Source organism: Camelina sativa, unplaced genomic scaffold, assembly GCF_000633955.1.
Source record: "Camelina sativa cultivar DH55 unplaced genomic scaffold, Cs unpScaffold00441, whole genome shotgun sequence".
Lineage (NCBI taxonomy): Eukaryota > Viridiplantae > Streptophyta > Magnoliopsida > Brassicales > Brassicaceae > Camelina > Camelina sativa.
Genome location: NW_010921701.1, coordinates 6982 through 30424, shown reverse-complemented (window position 1 = coordinate 30424; position 23443 = coordinate 6982). Strand labels below are relative to the sequence as shown.

The window sequence follows — 23443 nt, the reverse complement described above, 5'->3', positions numbered from 1 at the left end:
CACTAGCACAACTTGACCACAATGTCATTTGGGATTCTTGTTAAGAATGCCACTTTTTTAAGGAATCTATTAGGTATACCATTTTTGAATAGTTTGTGAATTTTACCACTTTTGAGAAGAAAAAACATATATATTTTCAGTTTTTTTTTTAAATACATTATATACTTAATATCAAATACTAAACTCTAGAACAAATAAAATCGAATCCAAACATAACAAATAAAACGCATCTTAACTCAAATTTTTGTAATTTAGAAAGTGGTAAAATACACAAACTATTCAAAAAGTGGTAAAATCAACAAAAATCACTCCAAAAAATGGTTTTTTCTTTGATTCATGTCATTTTCTATATAGATATATATATAAAATCAGAATATTTAACATACTCAATCATACAAATGGAAAGGACATCTTTATAAAAAAAAATCATCTTTATAAACGGAAATAAATGGAAAGAACATCCAACCAAAATATTTATAAAGGGACTAACGGAGTCTAGCATATCAGTTATAGAGAATGAGATGAGATCGATGTTTTTACGAACATTTAGTAATGAGAATTAGTATTGACGTGCTATTCCAACATTATATTTGGATATGCGTGATTAGGTAAACAAAAGGAGTAAAATCATTCAAAATGTTTTTAAAATCACTCTTGTTAACTTGGACAAACATCCATGTTATTTTTTTTTTCTATATTTTGTCATTAGATGTAATTACTTTTAAAATAGTAGAAATTCAAATGCTTGGTCACTAAAAATTCAAATATAGAATAAAACTATTTCACCTCTTCTTCTTTTTTTTTTTGGGGATGTTACATTTGGACAAGAAAAAAGACATTAAGAGAATAAGTTGGTTGGTCCATTTAAGATATTCCTGGTCCCAATTATATTGAAAATACATATTAGAGTAGATTATCATTATTCTTTTATATTTTTGCTTGCATACATATGATAAAACATATAACATGCTACTTGCTTTATCTCGATCCCTGGATCATCTATTATTAGCAACTGCGATAATGACATAGTATATATATTTCTTTACAATTTTTTTTTAGCTTGCGAGATAAAATAAAAATATTGTTAATTTCCTTAATTTTATGTTTGGTTTGAACCAACTACACATTATTCACATCATTGGTACATACGAAAAAGAAATATCATCATTAGTATAGTTGAGAGAGTATAGTGTCCGTTGTTTTACAAATTCTTTGTTTTGTTTAATAGTGTCCGTTGCACTTGCGCACTGAAAAAAAAATTGTATTAAAAAAAAAAATCCTTTTATATACAAATAAATAACAGAGTCAATCGATTTAGTTGCCACAAAAAAAAAGAGAGTAAATCCACTGATAGAATGGTTGAGAAAAAAAAAGTAAACAAAAGAAGATAAGCAGAATTACCAATTATAGTATTAAAAATTAGAATACGTTAAAAAAAAAAAAAAAGATTATGTGAACATATCAAAATTTTAGAAATGCATTCATCCAGTAACTAATTTCATCTTATATATTAGTTGAGACAAACCATGAATGCATATAGTAATAATGTTCTTCAACCATATATTATTTAATTCCATTTACTAAAACATTACAAACTTTAATTACAAAAAACGTATTAATTTTTCCCTCTCCTAATTAAAAAGAAAAGAAGAAGAAAAAAAAAGAGTCCCTTTTGGTACTCTCTAGTTTCTACTAACCAGAACGAACGTCATCTCCTAAAAGCCTGTAACTGTTCAATTCGCATAAATCTTCTCCGGCGACTTCTACATCGACGGAGCTTGACAGTGTCTCTAAATCCTGCTTCATACTAACCAGGTCCTTCCCTCTCTCTCTCTCTCTCTTTTCTCACTGAGTAAATCAGAAAAAGGTCTTAGCTAGTTTAAAAGCTCCGATCTCACTTTCCGATGCTTCCTCGTTCTTACTTTGAACCGAATCTGATCTCTCTTCTGTTTTCACGAGCTCGTTGTTTCCAATCAATTTCATGAATTATTCGAAATCTGTGGTAAATGCAGATTCAGTAAGAGGTCTAAGGATTTCGAAGAGTCGATCTCTGATGCTATTAAGGAGTTCATACTGAAGGCTGAGGTTGAGAAGCTTACTGAGTCAACTAGTTTATGCTTGAGTTGAGGACAACTAGTATTGAGCAAAAGCCATTGCTAGTGAATCTATGAAAAAACTCATAGCTTGTTGAAGATGTCGAAAGAGGTTGTTGAAGATGATAGACAGAGTTCTAATAATAATAATGTGGTTGCTAAATTAATGGGTCTAGAGACTGCTCCTCTACCACGGAGCAGATCCAGATGCTCTTCGTTGACTTGTGTGGGTACTACTACTAACGAAGCTGCAAAGTTTCATAAGCATCACAGAGAAGATGACAAGGCTAACCTCCTTTCAAGAAAAGCAAGTGTGAGTGATAAGCAGATGGATCTTGTTCTTCGAAATTTCATGGAAGCGAAACACTTGGTTACAGATGACAAGAAGCCTCACAGGTCCAAGGAGTTTCAAGAAGCACTCCAAGTTTTAAGCTCCAACAAAGATCTGTTCGTTAAGTTTCTCCAGGAATCAAATTCTTTGTTGTCTCAGCATCTTTCTGACTCTCAGCCTGTTTCTTCTCATCCAGAGGCTAAGCGCATTACGGTATTGAGACCTTCCAAGGCTGTTGCTGCTCAGAAATGTGTGGTTGAAGATAGTAAGGAAACTGGATGGATCGATGATGCGCAGCCAACTCGAATAGTTGTCTTGAAGCCTAGTCGTCCTAAGAAGGCTCTAGATATAAAGGCTATTGCTTCACCACATAATACTTATTTTGACGAGGCTGGAGATGCTGAGACTAGACAAGTGGCAAAGGAGATTACACGTCAAATACGCAAAACTTTTGGGGGTCACTGCAGGAACGAGACTCTTTCTTCGTCTTCTTCTTCTTCTTCTTCTTCTTCTGTCTTGTCCAATGGTGATGATTGTTCGTTACAAAGGTCAAAAAACGAATATCCAGTGGGAAACATTAGCATCTCTGAGATCATGTCACCATCCTCTAGGCATTCATGGGACTGTGCAAACAGGTTTGAGAGTCCTTTCTCTTCCTCTTCATTTAGCCGAGTCTCGTGTTCTCCAGACTCATCTGTCTACAGAGAGGCAAAGAAACGGCTCTCTGAGAGATGGGCAATGATGTCACTAAACGGAGACACACAGGAACAGAAAAACTTACCACCAAAGGCCTCAACGGCCTTGGGCGAAATGCTTGCACTTTCAGAGACGAAGATACCTGTCGGATCCAATGAAACAGTTTCATGCATAGGTGATGGTTTAGATCAAGTAGCAAGTACAAGTGATTCTCTGAATACCCTTGAAAGGTCAAAATCAGTCCCTGAAATCAGGCTCAATGGTGAAACCTCAAAAGCAAAAGCTCACCGAGAGCTTACTGAGTCAAGAAGTTTAAAGTCATCTTGGAAAGTTTCAAGCTTCTTCTTCTTCCGTAATAAGAAATCAAACAAGGAGAAGACAGGTGCACCCTCTCAATTGGCTATACACCGTGAAGCATTTCAACAACCAAGCATATTTACAAATGAGGTAAATCACAATCTAATACTCTAGTTGTGAGTTTTAGTACATGCTCGGGAACCATTCTTGTTTTAATCATCTGCCATTGATTTGTTTGCAGGGAGAAGTGGCAAATGAAAACCAGGACCAGCCGAGTCCAGTTTCGGTTCTACAGCTCGATTTCGGAGAGGAATGTTCTGGATCAGCAAAGCCATGGACCACTGAAGGTTAGTTTTAGCTCTCTCGTGTTAAAACTTTACAAGAGTATCAATTGTAACACTTGTACTGTCACATTTCACAGGAGAAGAAATGTCTCTTAAATCTAATCTGATTGACAAATCACCTTCAATTGGATCAATAGCTCGGGTTCTCTCATGGGAGGATGAGTCACATACAGACACAACTAAACCCGCAATGAGAATCGAGGAAGATGAAGACTGGTATGGCTTCATCAAAGCGATCTTGATAGCGTCTGGTTTCAGCGGTAGTGGCTCGCTTATGGCCCGGTGGCACTCACCAGATAGCCCCTTAGACCCATCATTAAAAGACAAAATTGCCAACAAGGAACTCATCAAACGCAGGAAACAAAGATCAGACCGCAAACTCGTTTTTGACTGCGTTAATGACATCATAACAGAGACAACATTATTAACACTTGCAAGCACCGGCTTGACCAAGGGATTTGACATGGTGGATCATGTTTGGACAGAGTTACAGGACTGGGCATCGAGGGATGAGTTTGTCGGAAAGATGTGGAGTTATAGACAACAAGTGGAAATGAACAACCTGGGGGCTGAAATTGAAGTGATGTTGCTGCAAGAGCTTGTTGAAGAGGCAGTCTTTGATCTTACTCGATGAAACAATGTATATATATACATTGATATTAGCTTTTGTAATGAAACATATATATAGATGATATAATTGAAGTATAAGTTTTAACATATAGATACAGTTACAATAATCTGTTTCTAATTCCCAATTCAGATTTTAATGTTGCTTTTTTCATTGTCTTATAAATGGAATCGAAAACAGCAAAAACAATGGTAAAAACCTCATAGTGGAAATGCTAATTTTTAACCTGTTTCATAGGATTTTGTTTGTACAAGCAAACACACAAATGAAGATGTTATGCTATTGAGTAAACACAATAGGTGCCGTTTTGAGCAAATGTTTTTTGCACACTCGAGAAAAAACATAGAGAAAAAAAAAGCTTCAGAGAGACCATATGGACACATGCAGTTTCAGAAACAGGTTTATTTGGCTTCATCAGCCTTTCGGGTTCACCGCCGCTTGACTCTGGTTCAAACCATACTGCCAAGAGAAAAATTTCACAAAGGAATCGTTTAATCAACAACAGAATCACAAAGCCTTATCCGATCTGTGAAAGTATCAAGAGCCAAAAAAAGAAATGATCGGTTTTACCTTTTCTCTGATTCGGGAGCTCCAGTTTTCAATCTTGCTTGACCCACCAGACGCTTGGTTTCCTTGTGGACCAAGAAGTGGGTCATAAGCTCTAACCCTGGGGTTCTCATAACCTTCTTCTTCGTCAAGCTCGGGTTTCGGGGTTGAAACCATAGCTCTAAGTACCATGGCTAGTAGCAATGATAGTAGCTGAGAGAAAAAACACAAGAAAGAAAGACTCATGTTTTGTCCTCAAACTCTCTACAAGGAAAATACACATCATGAAAATGCTCAAAGTTAGAAAGGACTGGTTTGAGTTACCTGGACCGCTACCACAGCAATCCCAACCCATTTGCAGATATCGATGTTTTCTTCAATGAAGGCCCTAAGAGTACTGAGTTCTCCAGTTGGATCATACGGAAGATCCTATATAGAGCACAGATTCTAAACAGTTAGAAACAAGTCAAACAGAGTTCGAGCATAAGAATAATCTCACCTTTTCCCAGTGACGATCAATAGCTATGTATGCAACAAGTGCAGCTTCTAGTAGAATGAGCAGAGTTTTGAGAATGGAGTACTTTAAAACTGTCAAGGAGAAAACCGCAACAAACCAAATTTCCAATAACTTTCATGAATGAAGTTGAATTGAACTCGATCTAATAAACAGAGATAGGAATAAACAAAGTAAAGGTCTCTCTGGATAAGGATACAAAACACAAGCAACAGCCATTGATAGCTTCAGCTGCTATGAATCCAATGAAGGTAACAATGCAAACCAAAATACCAACCGCCATGAAAGAGTAGATGAACCTGTAGTACAATCATAATAATCATGACAGAAACCGAATCAGCTGAAGACACAGACAGTAAGAAGAAAAAGTTCCTTCAGCATCAAAACTGTCCTTCAAGCAATTTAAAGCTTGCCCTTTTTGTTTATTATTTACTTCATTATAAGTAATAGAGAAGAAGTAAAATTCCAAGCTTGAGCTAAAACTATCATATTAACGAACTACAAGTTCAAAGCAAGATCATGCTAAAGTTAAAAGTGACAAGAATCTAATTAAAGCCCTGAAATTTGGAAACTTTTTAGAGTAAAAAACCCGAAAATTGGAAACTAAAGTGAAAAACAAGAGTAGTACTACCATGGAGCAGGAAGATCCAAGGAGCGTAGGTTAAAGCCATGATCACCACCACTAGACCCGAGAACGATACTAGCCATGTAGTCAATAGGATTCTTCAAGGGTTCAGAAACCTTAGGAATCTCAATCCCGGAGCTCGATGAAGCTGCCGGAGGCGGGTCCACGGGTAGGTGACGGTTGTATTCATGGAGCATCCATATAGAGTATATAATGATGGAAACACCGATGAAAGCTTGAACAAAATTGAGGATCTTGAGACTAGTAGCAAACGAAACATGGCAGCAATTACGCCTCATGTTTTCTTTTTTCTCTCAAGGTTTGAATTTTTGTTCGGAGGATAAAAGAGAGAAGAAGAGTCGGAGAAAACTTTTTTCAATGGTGGTCTTTATCCTGTAAAGGTGTCACCTCTGTTCTGTTGTTGTTTTTGTTTTCTTATTAAAAATATATGAAGTCATCGCTTAGATATTATTTTTTTTCTTTTAACATCAAGCTTGGATATTATTGTTGTGATTCAATTTTTTTTGTGATTTAATTAGCTCTTATCTGATACTCATATTGGAGTGTTTTTTTAAAAAAAAATTGGATATTTTGTTTAGACTCCTCTAAACTTGTGCTTTAGCTGCAGTGTGATGATTATTACATGTTTTTGTTTGGTTTTGTTTTGCAAAGCTTATATAGTCTCTGCTCATTGCAACAATTGACCAAAGACAAGGCTATTTAAACAACTAACGTTTCTTCTTCATAATTCATAATTCTGAACATAAGAATCCAGAAGACAAAAAGAAAATACCAGAAACGTAGATAAATCCTAAGATATATAACAAAAGAGGACGAAGGCATTGCATGTCCATTTCGAAATCCCCACGGTTAATAACCAAAAAGAAAAGATAAATCCTAAGATAGATTAGATACCAAAAGAGGCATTGCATCTCCTACTAAATCCACGGATACATCCGTCTAATTGCATGTCTTCTTAGATGGCTTGGGTAAAAACAGAGGCCACTTCCTTCACAATGTCAGACTTCAGCAAGAGCAGTTCAAATTCCTTGGCCTCCACCAACTTCAGCTTGTCCTCAATTCTCTTCTTGGTCTCCACTGGCATCTTGCTCCATTTCTGCTTCAGAGAACACTCATTCACACCAGCGAGACTCACAATTAAGGGAACCACAAAAGACTTGTCAAACAAATCTGATGACTCAGAATCTCCATCAAGAATTACCACTTCCTTATCTTCTTCAACCATATCAACCTTAGCCTTAACAACCTCAGCAGATTCAACCCCATCAGATCCCAACATCTCTTCATCTTCAACCTCCAGCTTCTTCTTCTTCTTCTTCTTATTCTTCTTATCAACCTTGTTTGATATCACAGCGACAGTAACAGCAGGAGTAGAATCAAGAAGAACCATCCCATCATCAGATCCCAACACTTTCATCTCTTCATCTTCAACCTCCAGCTTCTTCTTCTTCTTCTTCTTATCAACCTTGTTTGATATCACAGCAACAGGGGGAGACTTAACAGCAGGAGTCACAGCCACAGGAGGAGACTTAACAGGAGGAGCAGAATCAAGAAGAGCCATCCCATCATCAGATCCCAACACTTGCATCTCTTCATCTCCAAACTCCAGCTTCTTCTTCTTATCAACCTTGTTTGATGATATCACAGCGACAGTAACAACAGGAGCAGAATCAAGAAGAGCCACACCATCATCAGATCCCCAAATACAACTAGCCAATTTGAAACATTTCTTATCATGGGGTTTCAAAAAAGACCTAGAGTCTTTACCCTTAAAGTACTTGTTCTTCAAAGACCTAATCTTCTCAACAAATTGGGTTTTACTAGCATCAAAGCTTATAGAATCTTTGGCTCCAAGGAAAAACCCATTCATATCATCATACGGACTTGTACCTTTCTCAGCTTTGAAATCAATCATCCCTTGTAAGAGAGATATCTCATCTTCTTCACTCCATATTCTCGCAAAAGGAGACTTCTGAGAAAGCGTCTTGGCTCGCTTTGCATGTTCCTCGTTCTCTTCTTCACTCGCTCGCTTCTTCGCAGATCCGGAACTTTGAGCAGCAGCGGCGGCGGCGGTGGTGGAAGGAGTCTTTAGGGGTTTAGGGGAGGGATCTTTGTGTTCGTCGGAAATGGAGAGCTGTTGTTGTTCTTCTTCATCTTCTTCTTCCCCAGATGATGAGCTCTCAACCTCTTCTTCATCGCTTGAAGAAGAAGCTGATGGTGGATCTTCCAAAAAGTTGAGAACCTTCTTCGTGGCCATCGGAAACTTTTTGCTTTTTCTTTTTCTTTGTGTGCGGTAGGCCTGGGCATTCGGTTAACCATTCGGTTTCGGTTCGGTTGTATTCGGTTTCGGTTATTTTGGATATAGTAATATAGTAACCATTTGGATATTTTTGAAATTTCGGTTCGGTTCGGTTCGGTTTCTTTCGGTTCGGTTTCGGTTTGGTTATTTAAATAAATAACCATAACTAACATAAATTATATTAACATTAACCAAATAAACCAAATATAACCAAAACTAACCGAATATAACCAAAATTAACCAAATATACAATAACAAAAATACAAAAAAGGGAAAAATATGGATTCAATTTTACAAAATAGTATTTAACTTTGTAAATTCAAAATAATAACATTTACATATATTGATTATTTAAAATATTTAATTGTTTTGAATCTAGAAATAATTTATATTTTAAGTTTATTTTATAGTTTTGCATAATATTAAGTATATAATATTTGATATCTTCTAGGTTTTCGGATATTTCGGTTAACCATTTAATTGTCGGTTCGGTTCGGTTCGGTTTCGGTTAGTTTGGATATAGATTTTTACTAACCATTCGGGTATTTGAAGAATTTCGGTTCGGTTCGGTTTGGTTTTTTTCGGTTCGGTTTCGGTCGGTTATTTGGTTATCGGTTATTTTGCCCAGCCCTAGTGTGCGGAAACGAAAAATATGAAAAAGAAGAAACTGAAGGGTTTCTTTAATCATATAGCGTAAAATACATAGGGTTTGCTAATTGGGCCATACTATTCGGCCCATTAATTTATTCGAGCAGCGGGAAGATTTGGGTTGCTTAGAGCATCTACCAATAATTTTGGGGTTCTTAAAATTTTTAGTATTAAAAAGTATATTTTTATACGTTAAGAACTTTTGTTTGTTAATTAAAATTGTACTCCTCCAATGGTAAGCTCTTAGAAATGAGGTTCTTAGTTTTGAAAAAAAAAATTAATGTTTAAATGTTTAAACAATGAAAATATTATTATTGCATTTCATAAACTTTTAAACATACAAAACACAAAAACATATTAAAATAGAAGTAGAAATTACATATGGGGAAAAAGTTTAGTTGTAATATTGATTTGTGGCAAATTTTTGCCAGATATTCTCAACCAAATCATCCTTCAATTGTTGATGTTTTTCCTGACTACGAACTTCCTTCCGCTTGCTGAGAATGGTCATCAAATTGTTGACATTTGAAGGTCTATCAGTTGAAAATGTAGAGTCCACATGTGAAGTTCTGTGTGCTTCTACTTGTGCGAATTCTGTTGGATCCAACTGTCTATACCCATCTCGTTCGTCTTCTACTATCATGTTGTGAAGTATGATACACGCTCTCATTATCTTTCCAATTGTTTCCTTATCATGGACAAGAGCCGGATTTTTGACTATAGCGAAGCGAGATTGCAAGACTCCAAAAGCACGCTCGACATCTTTACGGACAGCTTCTTGATATGTAGCAAACAAGGATGCCTTTGGATCTTGTGGAATCCGAATAGATTGGATAAAAGTAGCCCATTTTGGATAAATACCATCGGTGAGATAGTAAGCCAAATGATACTCGCGGCCGTTGACAAGGTAATTAACTTTTGGAGCATGACCTTGTAATATATCATCAAAAACCGGAGAGCGATCAAGAACATTGATATCGTTTAACGTACCTGGAAGTCCAAAAAATGCGTGCCATATCCACAGATCATGTGACGCTACAGCCTCTAAAACGATGGTTGGCTTTCCGGATCCACGTGTGTATTGACCTTTCCATGCGGTCGGGCAATTCTTCCACTCCCAATGCATACAATCGATGCTTCCTATCATCCCGGGAAATCCTCGTAGCTCTCCAATATCGAGTAAACGTTGAAGGTCCTCTGGTGTGGGTCTCCTTAGATACTCATCTCCAAATAAATTTATAACTCCTTCAACAAAATTGACCAAGCATTGCATCGTAGTGGTTTCAGAAATCCGGAGGTATTCATCAAACGCATCAGCTGCACGACCATATGCCATCATACGAATTGCTGCTGTACACTTCTGTATTGCAGAGAGACCGAACCTTCCGGTAGCATCTCTTCTTTGTTGAAAGAATAGAATTTCATTAGAGAGTCGATCAGTAATACGCATGAACAACGCCTTGTTCATTCTAAAGCGACGACGAAAAAGATGAGGAGGGTATGTTGCATCTTCACTAAAATAATCGTTCCACAAGCGGATATGTCCATCTTCACGATTTCTTTCAATATGGACTCTTTTTTTCCTTGGCTTTCTTGCTTGTTGGCGATCAGCATGAGCAGCACTAATATGATCGAACGCTTGATCATACACTTGCTCAAATCGATCATCAAGCACTTTGTCCAAATTTTCAAAATTATTACTAGAAGAAGATGCCATTTATTTCACGAGGCAAAATGACGAAGATCAAAATAAAGAAGAAGATATGGAGTTGTGGAGTGGTAAAAGAAAAAGATGAGCAATGAAGTTGTAGTAGAAGAAGTATTAACTTATTTGAATTGTAGTAGGAAGAGAAGAGATAAGAGTTGTGGGAGTTGTGGAAGTAATATATGACGATCTTATATAGAGTGGCACAAGTCAACTACATTAACAAAAAATAACAAAGCAGTCACGAGCAACAAGTACAAAGAAGTCACGAGGCAAACAATTACAAAGAATTCACGAGGCAAACAATTACAAAGAAGTCGGCATAAAAAACAAGAGTAAAAATGGGTCCTTGAAGTCACGAGCAACAATTCACCAAGCATTCTTGTCATAAACCTGTGTTTAGTTGTCTCTTCGATCCACGGGCATACTTGTCTCTATCTGTCACAAGCCACAACAACACATCCATCAGTTTAACATCGAAAGAACACATAAAGGTTGGTAATCAAAAGCACAAAAACATAATATGACACAACAGAAACTGATTACAATAAAAATTCAAGAACACAAACAGATTAAACATCACATTAAAACTTCAACAACAGAAACCGATTACAATAAAAAGGCAAGAACATAAACAGATTAAACACATTAAAACTTCAACAACAGAAACCGATTACAATAAAAAGTCAAGAACATAAATAGATTAAACATCACACTAAAACTTCAACAACAGAAAAATATGACATTAAAACATGAAGAACAGAAACCGATTACATGAAAATGTCATCAATTAGCTTGTTCTTTAAAGCTATATCATGATCAGTTAGTGGCTCTGTTTTTGCAAGTATCATTTCAAGGAGGTTACGATTGCTAATCTTCTCTGTCAAAGCAAAATTTTTTTGCTTTAGCTCCAATATCGCCTCTAACTCCAACAGATACTTGCTATCTTCATCATCAGTGGCTGTTTTCTTCACGTTCTTTTTTTTTGCCTTTGAAGCCTTAATGGTTGTTGTTATCGCCTCTAACTCCAACAAGCATTCTTGTCACGTTTTGGTGGTTGTTGTTATTAGCAATCAATGTCAAAGTACACATTTACCTAACATAACACAACCAAACATTGAACTCAAAGACCATAACACTAAGCATTGAACTCAAAGACCATAAGTATGATGTAGACATTCCTAATCAACACCTAACAAGCATTTATTCTACCCACCAAACACAATGCAATCAATAAAAATTATCTACATATATCAAAGCTTTCTCACAAATACAATTCAAAGTTTAGAGAGCCACAATAACTATGCAATGTGAAACGGTAAAGGTGTGGGGAGAGCTTGAAGTGGACAAGGTGTGGTTCATATGCCCAACTATATGCATTTATTATAAAGCAAAAACCTTGACATAACTAGAAAGATAGAGAAAGCATGTGAAGATGAGCAACTTCATAGAGTTTAAAAAGACGTACCTTTGGTTCTGCTGCAAAGGATTAAAAACCGTGTAGCTAGAGATGATTGTGTTGTTCCCTAAACCGTGACAAAACGAAATAAGATTAAAAGACAAGATAACCCAACTCTCGTTTAATTATCAATCAGTCTCATGGGTACAAACCTGGATGCAACTTAAGAGTCGACACTTCTGAGGATCTCAAAAGAGAGAGCGAAGCTACTTAAGCCTCTCAAGTCAGGAGCTTGATGAACAGAGGAGTCTCTCAATCAGGAACAAGCTCCTCGGAAACGAACATGGAAGGCATTCGAGAGAGAAGACAAGTAAGAGAGATATCGAACCATAGAGATATCACTATGACATGTTTTTTTACTTTTTCTTTTTACGAAAACTCTATCTATTTCACATGTGCCTCTAAGAATCAATCGGGAACAAGCTCCTCGGGTGTTTGTTTAGAGTTTAGATTGTGAGTGTATTCAAAGCTCATGAACAAGGCAAACCTCAAAATTCAATCTCACACTCAAAATCAAATCCATACGTAATCCTAATAACATAGTGAATATGTAATTGAAAAGCTTTGGTTTTCAACAAAGATCCTTGAACAAGACAAAAATTACCTTGTCAGATTCCTCATCTCCTTTGGACCTTCCTCCTAAAACAACCACAAACATATCACTTATCTCCACCAGATTTTCCAACCTGTAATCCAGTGAAATTCACCATCAATACAATCAATAACAATCAATAGTCTTTAATCAATAAAACCACGGTTAGTCAGTGAGATTGAATCGAATCGGTGAAGAAGAAACTCACCGGAGAGAAGAAAACAGTCGGATAATCTTCAATTTGGTGAATAGGACAGTCACCGTCGCCGATTAACTGACCCAGAGATCCGCCGATTAACTGACCCAAAGATCCATAATTGCAACTATAAACTCCGCTTGAGATCCACCGTCGCTGGATAGGACAGTCACCGTCGCCGATTAACTGACCCAGAGACGCTTGAGTCACTGTCATCGGAGGTCACCAAAAATTCAAATCGTTCTCCTCTGTTTGCATGTAACTCTTCGCGAGAGAGAATGAAGAGGAGAAAAAAAAACAAGTTTTCTTTTTTTCTAAAATGTTTTACCCAACCAGTTTTGACCACGTCGATGACTTCAAAGGACTCTTAAACCTCTTAGTTAAGAAGTCTTTCTTAGCCTATTCACCAATTTTGATTTAATTTTAATCACATTATAACTAAGAACTCTACCTAACAACCCCCGATAAAGATACTCTTAGAGCGATGATTCTCACTTGTCACACACACTCGGACTCTATTGTTTTTTCGTCTTTGGTAGAGACGAGAGGAGGAGGATGATGACTCCTCGTACGAAAGCTCCATCTCTTGCGTCTCTCTGCATCAAATCCCTCAAGCTTCAGCTCTTACAAAGTAATTTGCACATTCCACAAATTAAAGATCTCAGTTTATATTCAGCTCTTGCGCCAATCTGATTATTTTCAAAATATATTAATTTTTGAGTTTGGGTTTTTTTTTGGTTTGGGGTCTAATTCCTGCAAGGCGATAATCCTCCAATTCCAGATTTATACGAGCTTCCATCGGAGTTGCTTGAAGGTGTTGTCGCTCACTTGCCTGCACTTGCCTTGCATAATTTTCAAACCCACATGTCAGTAATTTTCAAAGACTTTGGTTTAATTTTGAGATTATTATTAGCTTTGCCTTAGGGTTTAGGAATTGGATGAAGATGATACTATCCATAATCTGATTTACATTTTTTTTTAAAAATTTTCTGGAGAATTGGTGTAGGCCGTTCAATTGCTGCTTGGATAGTTATGAATCTGGAGATGATTGCTTGATTAATAATGGGAGAAAACGTGCAAGGTTTTCTTATTTCTTCCTTTTTGATTTTTTTTTAAACTTTTTTTTTGATTAATTTCGAAGACAGACTGAGAAAGATGTATATTACATCTGCAGAAACGATGTACTTGGTAACTCTTGGAAGGTGTTGTTTGAGCTGCGTTGGCCTGAGTTCATTGACCATGTCGAATCACCAGCTGATTGGCAGCACCTTTACTGGGAGAAGCATCTCCAAAAGTATGCCAATTTGTTGTTTGTTCGATGATTTGTTGTTTTTTTTGGTTTCACTTCCTTTGTTGAGTTTTACGTTAATCGTCCGAGTAACAGTTGTGTTGATGAAGCAGCTGAGGTAGCTCTACGTCCCACATTTAGTGGTCGGATTTGTTCTATTAATGTATCAGGTAGGTACCTCTTTTTCTCTCAAGTTCTTTGGATGGAATTGTCCATTTTTGTATAAGAAATACTGCTATTCAGTTTTGTTGTATTTTTTTTTCTGTCGTTGCAGATAACATATTGAGATACATTTGCCATGACGACCACATGACTTGTCCAAAATGTGTCTGCAAAGAACTATCTTTTCATTTCCGGACTTTTGGACCGTATCTTAGGTTGGGTAACTTTTCATGTTTTTCTGATTATTATTATTATTCGTTCCAAAGCCTCGCACGTTCCTTGTATTTACAGACACACACACTGTACTACACTTCAGCTTGCCTAGTTTTTTTATATTGCTCATGACTGGTTTGTGAGTGGGATATCTGGTTTTGACTGATTTAGCACTCTATCATACTTATGCTTCTTTGCGTCCATTCTTACCCTGCTGCAGGTGTCTGAGGCTTCTCAATGTGCTCTGCGTTACTGAAATTTCTGTAAGTAATTAATCTATGCTCTGACGTTTTTAAGTGTTTCTGTGCTTGTAAATGGAATCATCTTTGTTTTATCTCTTCTGTTTTAGTATCATCATTGATCGCGGTGCTACTTTGTGTTGCTTTCGATCTTTACCTTTCTCTTTGAACTTTAAATTTATATCTTTGTAAATGAATCAATCATTCAACCTCTAGAGTGAAGACAGAAATAATCTTTAGGCTTTGTTACTGTAGGAGTTACTGAGGAAAAGTAAATTGCAACGTTTGGTTCTACGCTGGATCAGATCCGAGAAACATGTAAGGAACTTTCACTCATTAATCACATAGGTTTTAGTTAGCTGATTACCCATGATTCTCCAGGTTGAGCCGTTGTGCAAGCTTTTGATCCAGAGCCGAGATACGTTAACTTCGCTTGAATTTATTCACTGTAAGCTCTCTTCAAATTCCATCAATGCAATATGTGCTTCTCTTCATGAAAAGGGTATCCACACAACTGGGATGCAACGCTTCTCTATAAAGACATCTAGCATTGAGATAGATCCACTTGCTGCGCCTTCCTCCTTCATTGCATTCTTGATGTCAGTGAGGTACATATATGAACTGATGCCATAGCGTGTCATCGTGAAATATTTGCTCATTTGGCTATCAGAGTCTCTTCATGAACGTTGGAATATCATTATGCACTTTTTTCTGCATCTTTTCTTAATTTTCAGGACATTACATTCCTTACATTTTTGCGATGGCAATCTCGATAGGCATATCGCGAGGATGGTTTTCTCTACACTTCTTGATTCTTCTTCAAACCTTTCGTCCCTTGATCTCTCTGAAAACAATGTGGGTACCACCGTGGTTTGTTTTGTTCATACTGATATATGGCTTGCTTTTCATGGCTGACCTGCATACGGTATATAGATTTCAGGATGGCTTTCTACTTTTAGTTGGAGGTCTGTTGTTGGTTCTCCGTCATCTGGAAAGTCTTTACGGTCTCTGTGCAAGCTCAACTTAAGGTATCTTATCGTATAGAGACAATTCTTACAGTTTTAAGACTAGAAATCTTGTGATACGGTTAGAAATTTGTTTCTAGGGGAAACGAACTCGACAAATACGATGCAGAGAATCTTGCATATGCTCTTCTTCATATGCCCGGCTTAGAATCTCTTGACCTGAGCGGGAATCCCATTGAAGACAGTGGGATCAGGTGTGTCCTGTAGTCCCTGCATTTGTAAGATTAACAGAGTTGGGTAATCTTGGAGAAGATTAACAGACTTGGATTTCTCTTACATGGTTTTTTGGGTGGTACAGAAGCTTGATATCTTACTTCACCAAGAATCCAAATTCTCGTTTAGCCGATTTGGATTTGGAAAACTGTGAGCTATCATGTTGTGGAGTTATCGAGTTTCTTGATACCCTCTCGATGCTTGAGAAACCTATAAAGTTCCTATCTGTTGCAGATAATGCCCTTGGAAGGTATTCATAAAGTCATAAACTCTTTATTACTTTACACCGGTGTGAAGTTGGTCTGTTTACTTATATTCTTGTTCTTCAGTGAGGTTGCGGAGGCCATAGTAAACTCTTTCACAGTCTCCATCGAGTCTCTCAATATTTCAGGTATAGGACTAGGTCCTCTCGGGTTTCTTGCATTAGGCAGAAAACTTGAAAAAGGGTCGAAGAAGCTGCTGAGTATTAATATAAGGTCCAAAGCAAAATGCATATCCTCTATATGTTGTATACAATTCACATTATTACCTTCACACTGTTCTCACGTTTGTTTTGATGTTTCCCGCTATAGCAAAAACCGCGGAGGACAAGAGACTGCTAGATTCCTGTCAAAGCTCATACCCTTGGCACCAAGACTCATCTCAGTGGACGCATCGTACAATCTTATGCCACCTGAATCCTTGCTCATGCTATGCGATTCCCTGAGGACCGCAAAAGGTAATAACATTCCGGAATCGGTTTGATCAGTTAGATTGTTTGGGCCATTCTCTGATATTTTGGTATGTAACTATATGTATGGTGACTTTGTTTAGGTGACCTCAAACGCCTTGACATGACGGGGAATAGCTGCATCAATCACAAAGCTGACCATTCTACTCTACTCTCTGAATTTCAACACAGTGGAGAGCCCATCTTTGTTTTACCTTCATCCTTGGCTTCACACGTTCCATACGATGATGACCCATAGATAATTCCTCTATACCGGTCAATTTCGCCTGTTTATCCTTTTGTCTGGTACCGGTTTATTCTTTGGTTTGGTATGTGCATTAGGTTTTTTGGTTCATTGTTCACATGGAAATAGCTTCCCGCAACATCTTAAACTGTAGCATAAAAATCATTATTTCATTGCTACAATTTAATCAGCTTATAAGCGATGTCTTGTACTATATATTGTCAGTTGGGCAGTATATTGAAAATTTGAAATTAGTTTTACAATAATCAATTGACTAGATATATTTATTAAGATATCTTGTACATTATAGTCTCTTTAAGATTTTAATTATGCATAATTTGGATTTTTCAACTTAATTTCAACATATATATATATATAGTTTGAAAATATCAAAGTATAAATCACATATGGGCCTGAGGTGAAGGCAGAGGCCGACAAGGGTAGACGCAAACACATTCTCCAGCTCCAAATGTAACTCTGCATTTGGCACTGCAGCTTTTACCCATTTCGCACGGTCCTATACTTGCAGTGCATCCCATATTTTGCTCAACTATATATATAACAAAACCATTAAACCTACAACATTTGAGATGTTATACCAAAGAATAAAACCGAAGTTCAATTTCATCATTTCATGTAGAGACACTATGTAAAAGCTTTTGAAAATTGGTTAGAGTAAACCTTAAAGCTAAATGTATTCATAAGGCAAATATTAAGAGGAACTACGGTTTTTAGGAGATATGAAAATGAATAACGTAAAAATTTGTAGATCGCAAAAAAAGTTATTGATAAAGACAAGAAGATAAATGTATACCTAAAGCAAACATAACAAGGAAGATGATTGGGAGGACGGGTGTAAAAGCTGTCTTTGCCATAATATATATATTTGCTTTCCTCTCTTAATATGATTTTGGTTACTAGGCCTAAAAAATTGGGTGACTACTAAAAATATATTTATAGAATTGCAAGGTGACCTATTATAGAAGTATTTTGTGTGATATTAAGAAATATAATTATTTACCATTATATGTTTGAACACAAAATGTTTGACTGTGTAACCTAAAAATGTGAAAGTTGAGTCATACATCATGTTGAACATACATTGTAGTTTGGTATCTAATTAAACATAACAAGACCAAAATCATCGTCTCTTTTCTCATAAGATTTGTGCAATTCATGAAGACCAACATAGCCACCTCAGTTATTGATTAATACGTTTACCCATATATTCGGTTTTAGATTCACATGTACTAAAACTTTTCAAACAAATAATGTTACTTAAATTTTTTTGAGTTTAAACAATTATAATATAAAGTTTAAACTTAATATGGTGTTTAAGTGTTTATAATATTTTAAAAATTCTATCAAGTTTCAATATTAATAATATTTTAAGCTATTTAAAAATTAACAATTATAATATTTTAAAACTTTTTAAAAGCTAATTTTTAAAAAAAGTTTCAAAATTTATGATATTTTAAACTTTTAAAAAAATATAAAATTATATTATTTTGAAACTTTAAAATGTTTTTATTTGCTCAAATAAAATATCGGATTAAACCGAATAAAACTTTTAAACTTGGACGCTTGATAAATCAAGTTTTCCTGCTCATTCGTAGTTGTAATCATATTAATCTTATTATTTATAATGGTTTTGAACCATTGTCTAAAACTTTTGTAGCCGATGTAGGACATTGTACATTTTCCTTTTCCTAAAAATTCTTAATAATATAGAAAATTATTGTATTTTTCAAAAATGTTAATTAGTGGGATGGCAGATTCTTATTGGTATTTTAAATTCTAGGTGGAATATAGAAAACTATTTTATTTTCCAAAAATACTTAGTGACATGTCAAATTCCGATTAGTTGTACGCTCTTAGAATCTATATTATTTTTGGAAAATAATACTTTGACATGTAACTAAGAGGGGGGTATTGAAACCTGAATTCTAGAAGATTTTTGGTTTTTTTAAAAAACCTCTGTTATTCAACTTGTGATTTTTAAATCACTTACCAAATCATGTATTATTCAATATGATATTTGTATAAAATCATTCAAAATCACTCACAATCTTTTGTTATTCAATCAATAATTTATACAAATCATATCAAATCAACTGTTATTCAAAATATAAGAGGTTTTTTAAAAAAGTCTAAAACACTGATTTTGAAAGACTTTAAACACGTTTGTACTTGAAAGATTGACATGGAAGAATCACACCTCTAGAGGTGTTATTTTGTAAGATTTGTTATTAACAAAAAAAAGAATCACAAGAATAAATTGGTCGTTATTTTCTCTTTTGTTCTTTACTCTCTTGTTCTCATTGCATAAAAGTAGTTTATTACTAGACTAACATGTTGAGATTTTAGATTTACTAGAATAACACATAAAAATTTGCAAATTACTTCTATACATGAGTTGTGTGTTTTATTACTGTATTGCTATTTATAATTAAATTTGGTCGAAAAAAAAACTTGAGATCTCATGTTCTTGCTCTTGTTTCCCTATTTTCGTTTTTATTTCTTTTTGAATCGATGTTTGTTTGATTTTTTTGTCAAATCCTCCTTTAATCTGATTCTGCAAGAAAAGGATGGACTGTTGGATAAATTCCCTTAAAGATGCAAGAAAAGAAGCTTTACTTCTCCACCAAATAAAAGTTTCAATCTTTTTTTCTTGTTAGGGTTTCCTCTCTCTTTTCTTTGGGATATTTCAATTGAAGGAGAGATATGAAAAAAGATGATAGATTTCAGTCAGAGACAACGATTCTTCGGGTATCCGGGTCAGCCCGAAAGCCGATAATCTCACCCGACTCACCGGAACCATCCCTGGTCCTATAGGTACTCCTTACGAAGGCGGCGAGGAGTCTGGGGTTAAGGTTATGGACGCAGCGTTATCTCTAATGTGCTTCAAAGCACCTCAGGTTAGTTATTTTGATTGAAATTCTGGATTTTGGCATTGTTTCTACTACATATATATGTGTGTGAGTGATTCTCTTCTTTCTTCTTCTTCTTAAAGCCACAATATTTCTCCATTTTTCTTGGGATAAATCTTTCTCCTTTCTGCAGACGTCATGTCGGTACGTTCTCAAATCTCCTCTTTTTTATGTTTTTTCCTATGATTGGTGTGTGTATATATATATATATATATTGCTTGAGAACAGTTTTTGAATTCGATTTTTATGGTTTTTGAGAATTTTGATTGGAGGGGTTTTGTTGATTCCTCTGAAGCTTAGATATGTGGATTTAAAAGAAACATCCAGATGTGAAAATTGTGATTCTGATTAGCTTATATTGTCTTGTTGATGAATCTGATGATAATCTCTTATTCTGGATCTCGGGTTTTATTTAATTTATTGAACCTTTTTCTGAATTTGATTGATTTTAAAGCTTAGATTTTGATTTTTTGAGTTTCTGATATTGGATTTGAGATGAATTAAGGATTGATACAGAGAAGTTGTTGTCTCCTTTTTTTTTTGTTCCGAGATTGTTCTTTGATTCATTTGATAGTGAAAGAGGTGTATGAATGTTGTGTGGCATCATTGTTTATGGACAAGGAAGAGATCTTTTTGCCCTTGTGGATTTGTTTGCTTATTTAGAGACAATATTGAAATCCACTTGTAGTTTCAAACTTTGGTTTATCACTTTTTTCTCACCTAATTTTAGTGGATAATAGAAGTTGATAGGAACCTTTTGAACTTTTGCTTCTGGTTTGGTTTTGGTAATCTTTTTGACTTGTGGTGTGTATTGTTTGCTAAAAAATGGAAACATGATTAGTTTGGGCAAATAGTACAAACCATTATCTTTGATACTTGAGAAAAGGTTTAAGTCCTCATTCGTATTTACTCGGTTGATACTTTCTTCGGTTTATCTTAAGCCTCTTCTCTTATGTGTTTGCTCCCGGCCACCTAAGACTTGTTTTGCTTACAAAGAAGAAAGGTTAATTCTTTTCAGGGGTTTAGAGTTTAGACTCATTTTAGACAATCATTTCATCTAATTGGCACCAAGGGTTACATTTTGACTCTGAGTTTGAACTTGTTTCTTGATGTTTTTTTTTTGGTTTGACCATTTGGTTTTTATATATGAACGAACAATAGGACAAAGGTCGTCCCTTGCCGAAATTTGGTGAATGGGATGTGAATGATCCAGCCTCAGCAGAAGGTTTCACAGTGATATTCAACAAAGCTAGGGATGAGAAAAAGACTGGTGGCAAACCCGGGTCACCTGGTAAATCCAGTGAGGGTCATGTTAAGTCTGGAGGAGGAGATCCTCAGGTATTTGATTCGGCGCCTTTTCATCTTCAAGGAATTGTAAAGTACTTAGGTATCGAAACGAGGAAACGTTACAGTTTGGTAGCTCCTATCTACCTCGCTGCTCTGAAGATTTGATCCAAGTCTCTAAGGATATTATTGATAAATTGGGAGGATCAAACGGTGAGTTTTTGATTTGGCATTTGAAAAGCTTTTATCTTTAATCTCTCTTCTTCTTTCATATTTTTATCTGACTTGGAACTGTTTATAGGAAGATTGGCTACAGAATTGTTCCAAGCTGTTGTAAGATCGGCAGCTTCAACATCATGCAGCGCGTATAGAAAGTTAGAGGATGGAAGAAATAGGGCTGTCTCAAAGCTTCTTGCTTTCTTACCGAGAGAATCATCTGTAGACAACCACGAGATACCTCTGAGGTTGGATCTCTTGTACTGTTTCTATACCAAGCTATTTTAGTCTACAAATAACTTGTGAAACTGAAGCCGCAGCTTCTGAGATGTTTTCTCTGTTGTTTCAGAAAAAAAAAAAGGTAGACCGGTCTGACACTTTTTGATGATCAGGATCCTGTTCTGGTATCAAGATCCGTTGTTGAATCTAGATACATATCAAGATCCACATAATCAAAGTTAAATCTCAAATGTACCCCACTCTAACCCGGATGTTGAATCTTCTCTAGTGAGGGCTTGCTCATATGAACTTCTGTAGTACCAAGCTTTAGTTCATATGAGCAAGCCCTCACTAGAGAAGATTCAACATCCGGGCTTTACTATGATTGTTCTGCGCACATGGTTTGGGTTGGAGAACGAACTCGCCAACTTGATGATGCTCATGTTGAGTTTCAGAGGGGAATAGCTAACCCTCTTGGAATCAAGGTTCGTGATTATTATAACTGTGCTCTTTAGGATTATCAATTGCCTCAGTACAATGGATTTTTGTATGAGAAATCGTCAGATAGTGATTGGTGTATTTTGATGTAGGTGAGTGATAAAATGGTCCCTAGTGAAATGGTTAAGCTGATAGAGATACTAAACCCTCAGAACAAGCCTGGAAGGATTACAGTTATAGTGAGAATGGGAGCTGAGAATATGCGTGTTAAGCTTCCTCACTTGATCAGAGCAGTACGTGGAGCTGGTCAGATTGTGACTTGGGTTAGTGATCCAATGCACGGAAACACAATCATGGCTCCAAGTGGGCTAAAAACTCATTCTTTCGATGCAATCAGGGTAATACTTCCTACTTACTTCGTCTTCTGACTTTTGATATAATTTTGTCTATGATTCATGTATTTGACATTAAATAAAATGAATTGCATGGTGTGTATCAGGCTGAATTGAGAGCATTCTTTTACGTGCATGATCAAGAAGGGAGCTTCCCTGGTGGAGTTCATTTAGAAATGACGGGACAAAACGTGACAGAATGTGTCGGAGGGTCACGCACCATCACTTACAACGACCTAAGCTCACGTTACCACACTCACTGTGACCCAAGGCTCAACGCTTCTCAGTCTCTTGAGCTTGCGTTCATCATTGCATAGCGTCTGCGAAAAAGAAGGCTCGGTTCCGGAAACCACCTATCATCTATTGGAGTCTAGAGGATAAGACAAGACTTTGTCCGAGTTAGTGATATGTGTGTGTATAGAGTGGCTCTATACTAAAAGTTGCTAAGTTTTCAGTAATCGAGTTTATGTACCAAAGTGAAACATTGTTGTTTGTATGTTGGGGCTATGCTTTGTTTCATTAAAATATTGTGAGTGGTCGACTTGTTAAATCAGTTCTAAATAAAAAACGAAAGTTGTAAAATATTGTGAGTGGTCGATTTGTTTGGTTGTAATTAATAGAATATTAGGGTGAATGTGAGGTCTTATGTATAACTAGATCACTTAGGTAGAAAATTTTAGTATAACTTGAACTACTTGGTGCAACTGTAGTAGAATTATTAAAATAAATTTCAATATGGATCATGTGAAAACGAATAAAAAATAGATTTTGGCACAGAATATTTATTTAAAATCATCACACTGTGATAAAATGAACCAAAGACAATATGATATTAGTAAAAAATTATTTGATATACACATAACTATACATAGTTATT

The 23443-nt window shown here is 36.0% G+C and overlaps 7 protein-coding genes across 12 annotated transcripts; 4 read left to right on the top strand and 3 right to left on the bottom strand.

The window, feature by feature from the left end:
- The first annotated feature begins 1664 nt into the window (after positions 1-1664).
- LOC104773061 lies at positions 1665-4520 on the top strand. Its single transcript, XM_010497614.2, has 4 exons — positions 1665-1815; positions 2013-3567; positions 3659-3764; positions 3839-4520. The coding sequence occupies exons 2-4, from the start codon at positions 2194-2196 to the stop codon at positions 4393-4395; spliced, it is 2037 nt and encodes a 678-aa protein (XP_010495916.1). The 5' UTR covers positions 1665-1815; positions 2013-2193; the 3' UTR covers positions 4396-4520.
- A 72-nt stretch (positions 4521-4592) lies between these two features.
- LOC104773062 (tetraspanin-18-like) lies at positions 4593-6499 on the bottom strand. The gene is made up of 6 exons (XM_010497615.2): positions 6081-6499; positions 5649-5748; positions 5435-5515; positions 5260-5364; positions 4960-5148; positions 4593-4848 (listed from the first exon to the last, which is right to left on the bottom strand). The coding sequence occupies exons 1-6, from the start codon at positions 6371-6373 to the stop codon at positions 4804-4806; spliced, it is 813 nt and encodes a 270-aa protein (XP_010495917.1). The 5' UTR covers positions 6374-6499; the 3' UTR covers positions 4593-4803.
- Positions 6500-6791: 292 nt separating this feature from the next.
- On the bottom strand, positions 6792-8408 carry LOC104773060 (probable transcription factor At1g44810). The gene has a single exon (XM_010497613.2). The coding sequence runs from the start codon at positions 8350-8352 to the stop codon at positions 7051-7053; it is 1302 nt and encodes a 433-aa protein (XP_010495915.1). The 5' UTR covers positions 8353-8408; the 3' UTR covers positions 6792-7050.
- A 925-nt stretch (positions 8409-9333) lies between these two features.
- LOC104773059 (putative nuclease HARBI1) lies at positions 9334-13324 on the bottom strand. Of its 2 annotated transcripts, XM_010497611.2 has the most exons (5): positions 13007-13324; positions 12359-12892; positions 12216-12273; positions 11522-11843; positions 9334-11185 (listed from the first exon to the last, which is right to left on the bottom strand). In XM_010497611.2, exon 5 carries the CDS (start codon positions 10757-10759, stop codon positions 9437-9439), a length of 1323 nt encoding a protein of 440 aa, XP_010495913.1. In that variant the 5' UTR covers positions 10760-11185; positions 11522-11843; positions 12216-12273; positions 12359-12892; positions 13007-13324; the 3' UTR covers positions 9334-9436. The 2 variants fall into 2 exon arrangements, with proteins under 2 accessions (XP_010495913.1, XP_010495914.1); XM_010497612.2 differs by lacking the exon at positions 11522-11843.
- Positions 13325-13426: 102 nt separating this feature from the next.
- LOC104773058 (NACHT, LRR and PYD domains-containing protein 5-like) lies at positions 13427-17364 on the top strand. 5 transcript variants are annotated; one of them, XM_010497607.1, is made up of 16 exons: positions 13427-13625; positions 13776-13860; positions 14001-14075; positions 14169-14288; positions 14379-14452; positions 14557-14659; positions 14878-14920; positions 15152-15214; positions 15278-15504; positions 15631-15751; positions 15830-15924; positions 16002-16115; positions 16220-16384; positions 16464-16610; positions 16707-16852; positions 16948-17364. In XM_010497607.1, the coding sequence occupies exons 1-16, from the start codon at positions 13550-13552 to the stop codon at positions 17100-17102; spliced, it is 1809 nt and encodes a 602-aa protein (XP_010495909.1). In that variant the 5' UTR covers positions 13427-13549; the 3' UTR covers positions 17103-17364. The 5 variants fall into 5 exon arrangements, with proteins under 5 accessions (XP_010495909.1, XP_010495908.1, XP_010495912.1 ...); XM_010497606.1 differs by having other exon boundaries at positions 13755-13860; XM_010497610.1 differs by lacking the exon at positions 13427-13625 and having other exon boundaries at positions 14396-14452.
- Positions 17365-19580: 2216 nt separating this feature from the next.
- On the top strand, positions 19581-21765 carry LOC104773057. Its single transcript, XM_010497605.2, has 4 exons — positions 19581-20005; positions 20101-20161; positions 21179-21514; positions 21603-21765. The coding sequence occupies exons 2-3, from the start codon at positions 20156-20158 to the stop codon at positions 21467-21469; spliced, it is 297 nt and encodes a 98-aa protein (XP_010495907.1). The 5' UTR covers positions 19581-20005; positions 20101-20155; the 3' UTR covers positions 21470-21514; positions 21603-21765.
- Positions 21766-22065: 300 nt separating this feature from the next.
- Positions 22066-23148, top strand: LOC104773100 (phospho-2-dehydro-3-deoxyheptonate aldolase 2, chloroplastic-like). The gene is made up of 3 exons (XM_019242575.1): positions 22066-22221; positions 22327-22572; positions 22674-23148. Exons 1-3 carry the CDS (start codon positions 22135-22137, stop codon positions 22881-22883), a joined length of 543 nt encoding a protein of 180 aa, XP_019098120.1. The 5' UTR covers positions 22066-22134; the 3' UTR covers positions 22884-23148.
- Positions 23149-23443: the final 295 nt, after the last annotated feature.

Bases quoted from the DNA above. Each gene is read 5' to 3' on its own strand.
- LOC104773100 (XM_019242575.1), top strand. From the start codon at position 22,135: ATGGTTTGGGTTGGAGAACGAACTCGCCAACTTGATGATGCTCATGTT. The intron at 22,222-22,326 runs GTTCGTGATTAT...ATTTTGATGTAG, and splicing joins CTAACCCTCTTGGAATCAAG to GTGAGTGATAAAATGGTCCC. The intron at 22,573-22,673 runs GTAATACTTCCT...GGTGTGTATCAG, and splicing joins ATTCTTTCGATGCAATCAGG to GCTGAATTGAGAGCATTCTT.
- LOC104773059 (XM_010497611.2), bottom strand. From the start codon at position 10,759: ATGGCATCTTCTTCTAGTAATAATTTTGAAAATTTGGACAAAGTGCTT.
- LOC104773061 (XM_010497614.2), top strand. From the start codon at position 2,194: ATGTCGAAAGAGGTTGTTGAAGATGATAGACAGAGTTCTAATAATAAT. The intron at 3,568-3,658 runs GTAAATCACAAT...ATTTGTTTGCAG, and splicing joins CAAGCATATTTACAAATGAG to GGAGAAGTGGCAAATGAAAA. The intron at 3,765-3,838 runs GTTAGTTTTAGC...CACATTTCACAG, and splicing joins AAAGCCATGGACCACTGAAG to GAGAAGAAATGTCTCTTAAA.
- LOC104773058 (XM_010497606.1), top strand. From the start codon at position 13,550: ATGATGACTCCTCGTACGAAAGCTCCATCTCTTGCGTCTCTCTGCATC. The intron at 15,215-15,277 runs GTAAGGAACTTT...ATGATTCTCCAG, and splicing joins GGATCAGATCCGAGAAACAT to GTTGAGCCGTTGTGCAAGCT. The intron at 16,611-16,706 runs GTCCAAAGCAAA...TTCCCGCTATAG, and splicing joins CTGCTGAGTATTAATATAAG to CAAAAACCGCGGAGGACAAG.
- LOC104773060 (XM_010497613.2), bottom strand. From the start codon at position 8,352: ATGGCCACGAAGAAGGTTCTCAACTTTTTGGAAGATCCACCATCAGCT.
- LOC104773062 (XM_010497615.2), bottom strand. From the start codon at position 6,373: ATGAGGCGTAATTGCTGCCATGTTTCGTTTGCTACTAGTCTCAAGATC. The intron at 5,149-5,259 runs GTAACTCAAACC...TTTTTCTCTCAG, and splicing joins TTGCTGTGGTAGCGGTCCAG to CTACTATCATTGCTACTAGC. The intron at 4,849-4,959 runs GTAAAACCGATC...TTCTCTTGGCAG, and splicing joins GCTCCCGAATCAGAGAAAAG to TATGGTTTGAACCAGAGTCA.